This window comes from Hippocampus guttulatus, chromosome 4 (genome assembly GCF_054856545.1).
Source record: "Hippocampus guttulatus isolate MCC_2025c chromosome 4, RoL_Hgut_1.0, whole genome shotgun sequence".
Taxonomy (NCBI): Eukaryota; Metazoa; Chordata; class Actinopteri; order Syngnathiformes; family Syngnathidae; genus Hippocampus; species Hippocampus guttulatus.
Window position 1 is genome coordinate 10,888,089 of NC_141264.1, and position 15,701 is coordinate 10,903,789.

Below are 15,701 nucleotides of genomic sequence, written 5' to 3' on the forward strand. Positions count from 1 at the left end.
AATTCAATTCAATTTCATCTCGGGCCTGCTCTCTGTCCAGCGGCATGGTTTCATCAGCCCAAATTTGCCATTCAAGCCGCGTTAATGTCTTGCAACATGTGTTGTGGTTGGGTGGGGTTGTTTCTGCTGATTCAGTACGTTCACAAATGCTTTGATTTGTATTTTCCACAGTGGCTTAAAAGTAAATTAGATCTCACCAGACAGAGTGCTTTCTCCCGCTTTACACTAGTGAGCTAAAGAAGAAGAACTTAAATGATCAAACGTATTGCATTTGGCTCATCAACAGGACTGAAACAGCAGCCAGGAAAATATGGATTTTTTGCAGTCCCCCCCCCCCCCCCCCCGCCCCAGCATGCACCTCAAAATTTTAGCGGTATTGACACAATTTTGTCAGCACAGTCAAGGGGATGGAAAGAAACTACTTTTATTGAGTGCAAAGAAATGGCTAATTAGCTTACAGCTGACTCAGTCCACTTTTGCATCTTGCGTGACAGGGAGGGAACAGCAAAAAATAAAAAAGACGTACATTTTCTTGACTGGGCTAAAAGTGTAATTTATGAAGAGCATGTTGTAAGGCCTGCAGATTTTCTTCGTTTTACCATGCATTTGAAAATCTGTTTACCCTCCCCAGGATCTTTAGATTGGGTAACTCTTGGTGTCAGCAATTGTAAGAGCAGCTGCAAGAAAGATAGAAAGTAAATGAACAGATTCCGTTATTGGAAGGGTAACTTTACCTGAGATTTACTCTAATAGTCTGTATGGAGATACCTGATCGTTTTGCTCCAATTTCTTACCTTTCCTGAAGCCAGCAGTGGTTTTATTTAATGGCTTGGGCATTAAAGCTCATTACGGTGAGCAGTCCACCATTACAGTTGCCACATAATTATGACGCTGTTTGAAAGGAAACAAAATCAAAGTCACCGTTACCATTTTGATTCTCGTGAGAATTAGTTGTTACCCGCCAACCTCCTCACCCTCAAAAATAAAATCTTCTAAGTTCTTCACAAATGACATTGAGACATGATGCGAAGGATTATTTCTAAAATTGGAAGCAACCTTCGCTCGCTGATCAGTGGCTGTGTCTGTCTACAAAGAACATGGACTTCGAAGATATCTGATATGTTGCATATGAAGAAATTGGATTCCAAATTAAACGAGTTTCCCAAATTTGCACTTCTTGACAAAAGACTCCAGTTCGTTTGGCTGAAGGACAAAGTAACTGAATGGATTCCAATTTCGTGTGAAATTATTCGATGAAACAATTACACTGGAATGTACTCGATTCAAGGCGGCCCGGTAGTCGAGTGGTTAGCACGTCGGCTTCACAGTGCAGCGGTACCGGGTTCGATTCCAGCTCCGGCCTCCCTGTGTGGAGTTTGCATGTTCTCCCCGGGCCTGCGTGGGTTTTCTCCGGGTGCTCCGGTTTCCTCCCACATTCCAAAAAACATGCATGTCAGGCTGATTGGACGCTCTAAATTGTCCCTAGGTGTGAGTGTGGGCGTGGATGGTTGTTCGTCTCTGTGTGCCCTGCGATTGGCTGGCAACTGATTCAGGGTGTCCCCCGCCTACTGCCCGGAGATGGCTGGGATAGGCTCCAGCACCCCCCGCAACCCTAGTGAGGATCAAGCGGTTCGGAAAATGGATGGATGGATGGATGTACTCGATTCAACATCACCAAAGTAGAGCATAATTTTACATTCCTCTAAGAATGAAAATTAAAACACTCTTGGATTTCACTGAGCTACTCAATTTTTTTCTTTCTTCTTTCATTTTGTCTCTTGAGTCTTTAAAATGACAAAATGCCCAATGCACATCCAGTATGCACACAATATGCAGTATTTGTAGCATAAATCAATATTCATTCGCTCATACAAACAACACACAGCAATATACTGTGTAATTATTTTTGATCTGTGCAAACATTTTGGTATCTGGCACATCAGTATTGAAGATGTAAATACGATATTTGCATCAATCCTGAATTTTGTTTCATCACTTTAGCATCTTGACAATTTAGAACATCTCCCAAGGTTAATTGTGTTGACACATTTATCAAAGAAAGAAAGAAACAAAGAAAGAAAATACACCCAAGTAACTTAAATACATACAAAGAAAAAAACCTTGCTGATAAATTATGTGCTTGCCTGACCATTTTTGGTCATGCCCCAAGTTTGGGAAAGGTTGGTTTGAAATGTGATGGGTTTGACTAGACTATAGGACAAGTTTCTGAGTTGGATTGTCGAATGGACACGTCTGTAACCCAGCAGGGCCAGAGTGTCGTTACACAGATTCTGCACAGTTCTGACAATATCAAAACCGAGATGGAGCCTCCAACTCTCAGCCGTCATTCTGGAGTCTCTGGTGGTGGAGTATTTGTAATTCCATTCAAATGGAGCAGACAAATTGCTGTTGGTGTTCCTTGTTATCCATGTCTGCACCCTATCCTCCATCTCTAGGCCAATAAACTGGTAGAGCTTGTTGGCCATGTGTTTCGGGTTAAAAGCTAGGTCTTCATATCTCACTAAAAGGTAGCGGCCCTGCAGCCAAGCCGGTCTCTGCAGTCCTGCTTCTGCAGACGCCACCATGTCCTTGCAGGTGCTGGTGATCTGCGATAGATCCACATATCGCGGTTGCCGTCCTGTCGCGTTCCAGATTTTCCAAGCACGGAACTGATCTGAAAACGCTGTCATGCGTGAGGCGAGAATGGCTCGAGGGTCTCTCACCAGGTGGATGATCTTTAAGTCCAGACGCGGATCTTCAACCAAAGTTCGCAGGTCCTTCACCTCGGGGATGCGAACAGTTTTTATGGCTACATGGCCTCTTGTCTGGCACGACTTTGATGCTAAGGTTAGGTTCAAGATGCCGCACTTCTTGGTACACCAACTTTCTTCAGGTGGATCCAGTGCTGCTCCATTCCCTCCTTCCAGACAAACAGGAGGAGAACAAAGGGCATGACTCGAGCTTCTACGAAAGAAGGAATTAGTGACATGGTCCTGGGGCTCAGGGCGGATGTAACTCTCGATAAAGTGAAGGTCGCATTTGTACAAGTTGAGCAGGAGGTCTCTGTACGCTCCCAGTAGCGCCCGGCGGTCCAAAGTACGACGAATCCTGCCACTGGAATTTGTGAATGCCTGCTGGACGTGGTAAAGAGGTTCGAACATGTAAAAGATCTCAGGGTGCTGATTGAGCAGCTGTCCGGTGAAGGATGAACCGCTGCGTGTGGTGGCAAACAGTAGGATGTGCTTCCGAGCGGTCTCCATGGACATCCAACTGTCATCACAAAGAGTTTTCCAATTGGATTCTTTGAGGAGGAAAAAAAACAGTCTTCAGTCCATATGCAATTGTATTTTCTCTTTGCATCGTATTTCTTCAGGGTTTTTTTCGGTGTGGAGTTTGCATGATCTCGCTATGCTTGTGTGGGTTTGTGGGTGACTTTCTTCTGCATTCCGAAAATATAAACCGCAGGTTAGGTGCATACTCTAAATTTCCATGTGTAGAGGGTTGTTTTTCGATACGTGCCCGGCTATTGGTTGTCTAGTGTGTACCCTGCCTGCCACCCAAGGTCAAATACACCAAATAACATACAAGTGGTCCCAAAAATAATCATTTTAAAAAGCATTTGACACTGTTGACCATGAAATACTTTTAGCTAAATTAACTACAATACATTAAATTCTTCAGAACAAGCTTTAAAGGGGATGAAATAATTTCTCGATAACCGAACACAGTGTGGTGTGGTCAATGTCAACACACCAGTAGTAGAGTGGCCAGTAGAGGTCCCGCAGGGCTCTATACTTTCCACTTGCTCGATACCAGTTCTTTTTTTTTTAAACTTATATACTGTAACTGATCTACCAGACCAATGGCAAAGTACTCAAAACAAATGCATGCCGACAAAAATAATCCCTCATCCAATAAGAGAATCCCCCACATATCATACGATCAAAAGTCATCTAAAAAAACTGCCTTAAATCCAACCAATATTGCGCTCATTACAGTTGTTCGAACCTCATGTCACATGATACTTGTAGCATGTGCCATGGTTGCGCATTTTACCTAATGATGTTTGCACACACATATGTATGCATCCATTGTATGTGCTTGTCCTGTACTCTACCACTAAAGCTTTCAACTGGATACAGTACAATATGTATGAATGCCTTATAGTGACTGTATTTATCGAGACATTTTGATCATTGCATTGATCCTCCCCAAGAGGCAGAAGAGGACCAACACATCTAGACTTTCTTGCACATTTTAATCGATACTTAATTATTTTTAAATAATTTGTAGTAACTGAAGCACTAAATATTGAAAGCACTTTACTACTTGCACTTAGGCACTTTAGGCTGTTGATTAAAAGTGACAGTGTGAACTATTGAAGGATTTTCTTCCATGTTTAAATGTGGCTGTCTATGTTTTATGTGACCCGCAAAGAGACCACGAATGTAAATTAGCTGTATGCTAACTTTGGGACATTTATGCAGGCCATGTACCAGTTTATTGTCCCTTTTAAATACATAATAAAATGAAAATAAGATTTCAAAAGTAGGCTCCATTTCAAACGTGACCCTGGACAAAACAAGTGGCATATACGAATGGATGGCTAGATTAAAAAATAATAGGCCGAAATGAAGTCTTATTACACTAAGTATAATGTACAAACATTTCACAACAATACTCACTTTCCTTGGCTGCGAAGCAGCAGTCTGAGCATGAAAGCTGAGACTTCCTAATTTCTGGCAGTCTCCACCAGCTCCACTGAAAAGACACTGGGGTATTCCCAGGCCAAGAGTGAGTCCTTCCAGTGTGTCCCTTAGACCTGAACACAGGCCTGGAGCACTTATGAATGTTTCCCGATCAGCTCACATTTATAAACAACCATATGTGAGTGTGGGATCATAAATCTACCAGTAAATCAGAACCAGAAATCTGCTCCTTTCCGACCGAGAGCAGCAGATTTAAATCTTCCCAGAAATGCCACCGTCAGCTGCAACAGATGCGGAGCCTTGGCAGAGTCCTTTGTCAATGTGAAACAAATGTTTGCTGCTTGAATTGTATAGGTACCAAATGACCCGCAGTTCTCCCGGTGATTTTGGCTCATTCCTATTGGATACCAAAAAGAACAGATTTGAATGCCTTTTCCAAATCACACATCCTGATTGGGCGAACTTCCATGCCTGCCCCAGTGCCTTGGTACAGTATACATCGCACTTTGGTGCACCTCCTGGCTCGGAGGTTAGGAAACTGGGCTCACCGCAGCATTCTTCAGGAATACAGCAATGACTGCTATGCTTTCCAATATAGGTGTACAATATATACTGTACAATATAAAGTCTATATAGTTAGGACACACTGCTTCTTAAAAAGGGGACCACCAAGACTATCTTCTTGTGGTGACTGTGGTGGCTTATGAAATGCATATACTGTATATAATACAAACAGCTAACATGTAATTACTCCTGATGGGGAGTAGATTGCAAATGCGGGTGCCAGTAACAGGCACAGTACAAGAGAGGATTAATTGAGGAAAATTTAGAAGCTGATTGTAAAATGAATCACAAATCTAATTTTTTCTTCACACCTCCACATGGGGATTCATCAGGTTAATTACGTGCTCTCTTTCTTTGACTTCTACTGCATCATTGTTCCACTGTGATTTGACCTGTCTAATATTACTCATAATACATTTTATTTGTAAGCGCCGTTCAAGACCCTCAAAGACACTGTACATGAAATCAAAGAGATAATAGAGAAAATAAATACAGAGCAATGACGTTAAAGTGAGTATGTTATACTGAACAGATATATTTTGAGTTTTATTTTGAATGTGATGAGAGAATCTGAGGTCAAGTTGCGGAGTCCCAGAGCTGCTGAGCAAAATGACGCATAACTCTGCTCCCCGTGGTCCTGAGACAAGCGATGGGTGCAGTCAGATGGATGCAGGAGGAGGACCTGAGGGTGGAGGTTGGACTGGTGTTTTGTTGGAGGTCAGACTAATATGGATGTTGTGTATGGCCTCAAAGGTGTAAAGCAGGAGTTTGAAGTGGATCCTCTCTTTGACTGGGAGCCAGGGAAGTTTCTTGAAGGATGGGGGGTTATATGATTGAAAGAGGCGGTTTGAGTAATGAGGTGTGCAACAGAGTTCTGGACCAGATGGAGATTATGTAGTCACTTGTGAGGGAGGTCTCATGTGTTGTTTAGTATTATTTTGTCTTTTTTTTGTTAACTTTTCTTTTGATAGCGGCGCGACACCCGTAGCAGCTCCTCTTGTTTTATGTTGAGAGGGAAGAAATTTCATCTGTGCTGTATGTTACATGTTACACATACAGTACATTTGACAATAAAGTTTTATCCAATCCAATCCAAAGAGGAGAGATTTGTAGTATTCAATATGGAAGGTAACAAGACTGTCAACCAGGGTAGCGATGAGGGAGGGGTGGAGCCCATCGATCCTGCATCGGTGGAAGTAAGCATTCTGTGTTATGTCACTGATAGGTAAACTGAATGATAGTCTGCTGTCGAGGATGACGCCTCAGATTCTTAACCTGAAGTGAAAGTTAGATCAAGGATTGACCAACTCGAGATGGTAAAGCTGTCAACTTTGGATAATGTAAATGCGGTACCATTTCAGAGAATTTTGGTTTTGTTCATGAATTTAGATGTGAACCAGGCATTGATGTCTGATAGGCAGGATATAAGGGTTTTGTGTTTATATGTGTTATATATGATATGTTTTATATGTGTTTAAAGGAGAGGTGGAGCGGGGTGTCATTCGCAAGGCAATGGAATCAAATTATTAATGGAAAGTAGTACCAAAGGGGAGGAGGTAGATGGAGAAAAGCAGGGGCCCTAGGACAGAGCCCTTGGGCACACCTGAAGTCACAGGGAAAGCGGCGAAAGAGAAGGACTTTATCTGGATGAACTGAGAGCTGAATTCACTCAAGGAGTGAGTGGAAAATAATGGAGTCTATGGAGACTATGTTTGATTCGCAAAGCACGCGAAGTTGGTGAAATGCGACACTCACTGAGGTAAAAGCGGAATGCGCCTCCGTTTGCCAATGGTTTTGCACTATTTATTTGAGGTTAAATACATATATTTGCTGGAGAAATTGCCCACCCCAACGCAAATGAGTCTCATTGATTAACAATGTCTAATTAAAAACCACCAGTGCAAATAACCACACGCCGTTTGAGTGAAGCAAATGAATAGCTAGTGTAAACTTGGTGCTCCTCTGTGGAAGCCTCTTTTTTGAGTGCATGCATTACGACCTACGACATCTGACCAATGGGAGGGAACACTGACATGTACAAGACATGTCATCCTAAATGATGTATATATTGTTAATGTTAGATGTTTGGACTGGTTGGGGTACCTCTGTGATGTCTGCTCTGACACTGGTAAACACCCTGACAGGGTCCAGCGAGTGAGTCCCTCAGGGTGCGAATGGCTGTGTATTGGACCCCCAGTGAAGCACACACCAGCAGCAGCACTGCCTTCCAGGAGCACTCCATCCTGTTCCTCCACCCCGATGGCTCTACATCCTTCACACTGATGATGCGCGCACACACACACACACACACACACACGCACACAAAGACAATGAGATTCCATTTTGATTGATTTGGTCATATTAATACAAGTACAACTTTTGCTAATTTCTTATGTTTCTGTGGCTATGCTTAAGGGCCCTTGAAAGGTGCAGGCCTTTTTTTAATCAGCTTTTTTTTACTTTGAATGCAAGTTTTGTGTGTTAAAAAAATATGCATATATATGATAAGTTAAGGGCGGCCCGGTGAAAAAGTGGTTAGCTCGTCGACCTCACAGTGCAGAGGTCGTGGGTTCGATCCCGGCTCGGCCCTCCTGTGTGGAGTTTGCATGTTCTCCCCGGGCCTGCGTGGGTTTTCTCCGGGCACTCCGGTTTCCTCCCACCCACATTCTAAAAACATGCATGGCAGGCTGATCGAACACTCTAAGTTGTTCCTAGGTGTGAGTGTGAGCGCGGATGGTTGTTCTTCTCTGTGTGCCCTGCGATTAGCTGGCAACCGGTTCAGGGTGTCCCCCGTCTACTGACCAAAAACAGCTGGGATAGGCTCCAGCATGCCCCGAGACCCTTGTGATGATAAAGCGGATTGGAAAATGGATGGATGGATGGATGATAAGTTAATAATTTGTGTGTCTTTGACTATGTATGTAGTTTACCAAAATTAAAAAAAATAGCATTCAGTAATTTTATACTAATTTATTCAGTATTGTGCAAAAGGTCTAGCAGTGCTATAATAACCATTCATAAATACTGTAACTAGCTGAGGTCTCAAGCAAAGACAAATTTAAAAAATAATCAAATCTTAATAACTTGATCAAAATTCATTACAGTGCTTGTGAGAAATCTCAAGTTAGAAGTCTGTTAAACATATTAAGGTGGCTCCGATTTAGGTATTACTTTCTTAGTGATAAATTAATCTTTATTATACATCTTGGTCAACAATCATTCTTTCAGCTGTAGAGATTGCTGCTTACACCAGTCTCCATTCTTACCTTACAACCTATTTTCTGAAATCAGCAAATCAGTTTTAAGAATAGATATGTTTTTTTAATCTGTTTTAAAAATTTATTTCTTTTGCTCGTGCATCTTAAGTCCCTTTAAAAACTCTTGTCTTAAAGATGTTTTTTCCTAAAGGAAGACAGAGTCCCAAACAATAAGAGCAGTATACCAGACACACAGTAGCCTTATTTCAATCAATTTTCCTGCCTTTTGGGCAATTTAGCCTTAAATACCAGCTCCGATAAAAGCCCAAATGTCCACCTTGTCTTTGACAATGAAAATGCTAAACTTTCTCTTGCACACTTTTGAGACCCTCTTTGACCATCCAGAATGCCGCTGCCCGCCTCTTGACTGGTACTTGTAAGAGGGAGCACATAACTCCTACTCTGGCATCCCTTCACTGGCTCCCCATACATTTTAGAGTTATTTTCAAGATCCTCTTATTTGTTTTCAAATCTCTAAATGACCTCGCGCCACCTTACCTCTCTGAGCTCATCCGCCCCTACACACCTGCCCGGCGCCTCAGGTCTGCGGACCAGACATTATTAGAAGTACCAAGAACTAAACTGAGGCTCAGAGGGGATCGAGCCTTTTCTGTTGCTGGTCCCTCTCTCTGGAATGACCTCCCACTGAACATTCGGCAAGCCTCCTCGCTGCCCATCTTCAAAACCCTCCTCAAAACTCACTTGTATTCTTTGGCATTCGACTCAGCATGACTTAGATTTGTTCTTGGTTCTACTGTTCGGTGCTTTCTACCGTCTTTGTTACCGATTTATTTGACTGTTTATTGTATTTGTTAAATTGCTCCATGTACAGCACTTTGGATGCAGTGATGGCTGTTTGAAAGTGCTCTATGAATACAATTGAGTTGAGTTGAGTTGACATAAGGAAGCAAAAGCCTTTTTCGTAAAGTATCTATAAAATCGGCAGACATCCATTTGTCCTAGTCTTTGCGTATAAAAGCGATGTTGGTTATTCACCTAAGAGCCCTGACTCTCCATCACTCAAAGTGGCTGTGCTCAGGTAACCACAATCAAAGCCACAATAAATGATACATCACATCACTGACATTATTGCTTTCTTTCTGTCGCTTTGTTTTGCAAGTCTGCTCCTTGTTCATCAATGCTGCGTATGTGTCCAAGTTGCAGACTCATATCTGCGTCGCATTGAGCTGCGATCAGCTTTTGATGTTCCATTAATCATTAACAGCACCAAACCAAAGACACTGCGGGATGCAGAAAAGAAACAGATCGACATCATAAGAAATTCCGTTTGAATACAATTACAAACCAACAGCAATTACACGATCAACCCTTCACGAGGAAATTGATTCTTCATACACTTGGAACGACACAGGGAATGACAAACATTTATACATGCATTTTGTACTTATGACCTCTTTTATTTTATGTCTGCTTGGGGAAATAGATCTACAAAAAGGGCTGCTAATATGCAGTAGCAGGGGATGAGTTTTGGACGTGTGCCTTCAGTGGGTATTTAAGTGACCTATTCCATCTCTTAATAACACCATCACATCGTAAAATAATACAGTAATCCCACGCGGTTAATGGGGACCACCCGCGATAAACGAAAATCCGCGAAGTAGCGACCCCCCCCCCCATAATATTCATAAGGTCAAATTTAATGGTATACATGCATGTAAAGTAAATTTTGAAGTAATTAACATGACTTAATGCTGTATACGGATAGATTTAAAGATGTATGTTAGGTTAGTTTATGAATAGCAAAATACAGTAAACATAAAAAATTATATATATATTTTTAAGTCCGCAAAAAGTCCACGAGAAGCTGCGAAAGTCAGCAAAACAACAATGAGTCACATAGAGCAACATATACAGTACTGTACGACAAAAAGCATTAAAAACATAAAAAAAATGTTTAATTTTTATGAATATGTTTGAAAAAATCTGCGATGCACTGAAGCCGCGATAAACGAACCGCGAAATAGCGAGGGACCACTGTATACAGAAACGCTATATAACTACGTATGGCATTAAAGAAGAGACATTTCACGTATTTGAGGATGAGGACCATTATTACTGAAACAAGAAACACAGTTACCTTTGTCTCAATGTATATATAATATACAACCTATCAATATGCATCAACTTCAATCAACTCCAAACATTTGCACTGCAATATACTGCAGCAGTTTATAATCAGCCTTCATCAATATTAAAACTACAAACTATAAACACACTGCGCAACGGCAGCAGACATTTTTTTTTTTGCTCCTGCCTGTCTCTGTAAGCTAACTGTTCCACTCATTCCTACTGCTCTGTGAGTGTCCCAAAAATCAATTTCTGGATTGAAACAAGCAATGCAGCAACAGTGGTGTTTGACCGAGCCTCATAAAGTCCAATTTTTCATGAAAAATGCAAATGAAATTCTAATCACTTCCGACGTCGTCTTCCCCTGTTCATCAATCTTTGGTGTGTATTTTTAAGGTCAACAAACCAGAGGGACAAACATAACTGAATAAGTCAGAGGATGGAAACCTACTGATGTCACTCTGAGGGAGGTGCAGAGTGGTGAATGTAAAATCTGACTAATTTAAAAAAAAAAAAGAGAGACAGCGATTTGAATGATGTGTGTGGTTGGCACCCGCATTTGGAATTCTGTAGGTATTGGGCAAGTAATATTTGCATGGCAACAAATCAAAGCTGAAATCTGATTGTACCAAAAGAAAATTCACACACAAACTACTGGAATCTGCACTGCCAAGATACACTATGAAATGAAGACAAACAACTACTGGGAAGAAATTATTCCCATTTGATGTAAGTTTTAAATATAGATCCGTACTTTTGATATGATTTATGCCAGCAGAGAAAGCCATTAAGGCCCTGCAAATATTGCACATTTTGGACCAAAATTCTTTGTCTGGGCGGCATGTTGGTCGACTGGTGAGCACGTCCGCCTCACAGTGCAGAGGTACAGGGTTCAATTCCGGCTCCGGCCTTCCTGTGTGGAATATGCATATTCTCCCCCTTGCCTGTGTGGGTTTTCTCTGGGTACTCTGGTTTCCACCCACATTCCAAAAACATGCATGGCAGGTTAATGGAACACCCTAGATCAGTGGTTCTTAGCCTGGGTTTGACCGAACCCCAGGGGTTCGGTGAGTCGGTCCCAGGGGTTTGATGGAGCCTCTGCCATGCAGGGTGAGACACACGCGACTCAACATGTTAGTTAGTTATAGCACACCCACTTGGCCATCACTGGCTGCAGATGATCACATGACATTTCCTGTCCAATCAGTGCTGTGGGAAATTTAGTTCGCTTAGTATTCAATGTGTGACTGTCGTGATAGTACGTCGTAAAATTGAAAAAAAAAAGTATACTTATCTCTTGAAATTTTATTTACTTTTGTCTGTTTTTAATAAATGCGTTTTTCAAAAAATATCTTGAATTGGTAAAAAAAAATATATATATATTTTTTTTTTTCACTCATGAAGGATTCGATGAATGCGCATATTAACTGGTTGGGTTCGGTACCTCTAAAAAGATTAAGAACCACTGATCTAGATTGTCCCGAGGTTTTTTTTGTGAGTGCAAAGGGTTGTTTGTCTATGTGTGCCTGGCGATTGGCCGGCAACCAGTTCAGGGTGTTCCCCTCCTACTGCAGATCTTCCTTTTTCCACCTTCAGAAAAAGAGTGTGCCACAAGCTACATATACGTCAATACCTTTACTATAGCCACCTTTCCACCATGTGCATGTGGTCTTAAGTGGGAAATAATTACTACTGGCTCCTACTGTACTGCATTATTGATAGGAACAAAGTAATAGGACATGGGAATAGAAACCGCGAATGTGACCAAGTTACCCATTACATTCCCACTGCAACATGAACATTCTAATTTTCCACCGACAAAAATGAATCGCAAGGTGTGTACCTCCACTCCACTCTTACAAACATCTGCACAAATTCATACCTTCTTTAAATTAGACCATGTCTTAAAATAGATACCTAGTACTCAGTTGAGTCAATAAACACCCAAGCTCAAGTTCACCCATGACTCTGATGAGAAAAGCACTATAGCAAATGGATGGATGGATCAATACATACAGTTTTATCTCCTAAATCCGGTGTGACACTGCATTTCTGACCTGATTGCAGATTTGTCACCATGATCATCTTTGTGTTCTAAGAAAACCAAAATGTCTGTTTTCGCTGGACTGCATCTGCCGCATAACTAGCTGGCTGACCTGTGCGATTCCACAGCTACAGGTTTTCTTTTTCTTTCCACTCATGATCAAACTGCAAGCTCCTCACATCCTGCTGCCTTCCGGAGAAGGAAGACAGATGCTTCAGTGATTTAGAGCATATTGATATGCAAGCCTTCTGTCCTCCCCTTGTTTATAAGTGCCGCACTGTAGACGATGCTATATTGCAGTGGTTCTTAACCTTTTTAGAGGTACCAAACCCAACCAGTTAATATGTACATTCACCGAAACCTTCATGAGTGAAAAATAAAAAAATATATTTTTTACAAATTCAAGATATTAAAAAAAACGCATTTATTAAAACCAGAAAAAATAAATAAAATTTCAAAAGATAACTATACTTTTTTTTTTATTGTACTATAGCGACAGTCACACGTTGAATAATTAGCGAACTAAATTTCCCACAGCACTGATTGGACAAGCAATGTCATGTCATCATCTGCAGCCAGTGATGGCCAAGCGGGCGTGTCATAACTAATTAACATGTTGAGTAGCGTGTTTCTTACCCTCCATGGCAGAGGCTCCATCGAACCCCTGAGACCGACTCACCGAACCCCTGGGGTTCAGTCGAACCCAGGTTAAGAACCACTGCTATATTGTGTCAACAGCTGGACAGTGAAGAAAATGGTTTCCGTCTTTTGTATCCCTGCAACAAGCATACATACAATAAATATCCCACAACAGTGTTTGTAGAGTTCATAAAAGCCTCTGCAAGACAAACCAACCAAGTGCCAGGAGTGAAGGAAAACAGGTGCTGCTGCTGAGATAACATAGCAGTAAATGTGTTGAACATAATGGCATTCCTGCAAGTACACACTATGTGGAACACAAGGCAACAAATGAGGTCAGAGGTAGATGATGAGGGAGGGACTAAGGGATTTAGGATGCGAGTGATGAAGAAACATGAGGTGCTTTTGATTTCCCGTTATGGTGTTGCTCAGTAAAGTCCATAATCCTCAGGGCAAAGCTGTTTATTATAACAAACGATAGCCAATCCTATTATTTTTATTTCATGTCACCCATAAGCACACACACTGTACATAACAATACAAAAAAAGTGAAACAATAAGTCATAGAAAATGTACAAAATAACTACAAGTATACGTACTCTTAATTTTTATTACCAACAACCTTTAAGGATTGTTTAAAATCTAGCATTAGCTATCCCAAATTACTTCAAAAGTGCACTACCCCGGGATAACAGAGCCTCAAAGATGAGACAAAGGATACAGCTTGTCCAGCACTATTATGCCAATAAACACGCACTCACACACACACGAAGAAAATACAAACAGCTCAGGGAAACTTAATCGGATTATAGTCGTCGCAAAGATGCATTTTACTCTCGCGCAAAGAGAGAGGGGGGCACCACATGATCTTTTAGTACCAACACAGACACAAGTGAAAAATACAATTCAAAATGAAAGTTTGCATTTTAAAATATAAAGGTGTAAATATACCTGTCACAAATGATTTGACATTAACAAGCTGGACGGAACGTTGAACTTCTTTTGAACCTTTGTACACAGCTGCATTGAGAGAGGGAGAAGAAAGAAACAACAAAATTGCAACATGGCGTGCTGTAATTAACAATGAAAAGTGTAACCTCACAGACTCACTGTCATGCATTAAAAAGTCTGATCATAGCTCCTCTTTATAGACATTCATTTTGCAGCTCAGTGTATGTAAACGCAGTAAAAACATAGAACTTGAATGGTTTCCTTACCGCGAGCCTGGTTGATAATACTACAATGGTCCGGTCGTCTGTGGTGCTTTTTTCCCCCCTTTCTTTTGGTTTTGTGTGTGTGAGAGAGAGATGCTGAGGAGCCGGTGCAGGAGTTAGGAATGGAGATGCGCCAGAGCAGCGGGAGGCTGAGTGAGGAGAATGAGGAGGAGGAGGAGGAGGAAGAAGAGGAGGAGGGAGGTGGGGGCAAGAGAGCACACAGGCTTCAACTGAAGTCTCCAGATTGGTTGCAAGATTGTATTGTTGAGCCTCATCCTGCACATTTTATGGTGTGCATAGTGCATGCTGTGTTGCATGCTGCCTGAATAAATAATGCCTGATTTTAAACCCATGAATTGATTTCGTTTTGTACACAATGCAAACCGGAAATGTGTGCTCTTCTTTAATTGTAAGACATTGCTCATATCTTGGAAGCAGCTTTCATCAGCTGCTGTCAGGCATTAACAATCACTTCTCACTATGAAGATAAGCATCATCAATGTACCCTCTCTCAATGTAATGTTCTTAGCAGGGATTTTTACTAACATCAAATGAATCAAGATGACGCACATACGTGTACGCACACACACACACACACACACACTTGCACAATGACCTTTGTGATCCCTCATTCAAGTGAGGATGACTGCAATCATCACGTATGTTTCCGACTTCCATGTACAGAGCATTAAGTTCAATATCATGGCTCATGGGGGTCATTGTGGGTTCAGATTCAGCAAGTGACAGCATCATCAGTCCTAGAAAGGGATCTTGGGTGGAGGTAGAGGCGTGTGTGTGTGTGTGTGTGTGTGGTAGTGGGCGGTCTGCTCGTTTTTATAGATCATCTCCTGCTCTGACTCAGTCACACTGGTGTAAGTATGTTCATTGAACAAAAATTGGTTTGAACAATGACTGTTTTTGGATTGCACATGTACCTGACAAATCCTTTTAGAGGATAATTCCTTTTTTTTCATCCTATAGTGGCCATGGGTATTCCTTTACTCATCTGCAGAAAGGCATCAGGCATTTAATGGAATCCAGGGTGCAACCTGTCTTTCACCAAAAGTCTGTTTTAATAGGCTAAAGCTCACCTGTGACCCCACTGTCACAATAAAAATGGATGGATAGCCAAGTATGGCATTGCTTAAGATTTGAGCTCTCATATGATATGTCTACTCAAGTTTGA

General features: G+C 41.5%; 1 protein-coding gene across 1 annotated transcript; it reads right to left on the reverse strand.

Annotated features, from left to right (window-relative positions):
- Nucleotides 1-417: 417 nt before the first annotated feature.
- LOC147205918 (carbohydrate sulfotransferase 1) lies at nucleotides 418-14,623 on the reverse strand. The gene is made up of 4 exons (XM_086110180.1): nucleotides 14,519-14,623; nucleotides 14,253-14,321; nucleotides 7,377-7,552; nucleotides 418-3,301 (listed from the first exon to the last, which is right to left on the reverse strand). The coding sequence occupies exons 3-4, from the start codon at nucleotides 7,513-7,515 to the stop codon at nucleotides 2,133-2,135; spliced, it is 1,308 nt and encodes a 435-aa protein (XP_085966306.1). The 5' UTR covers nucleotides 7,516-7,552; nucleotides 14,253-14,321; nucleotides 14,519-14,623; the 3' UTR covers nucleotides 418-2,132.
- Nucleotides 14,624-15,701: the final 1,078 nt, after the last annotated feature.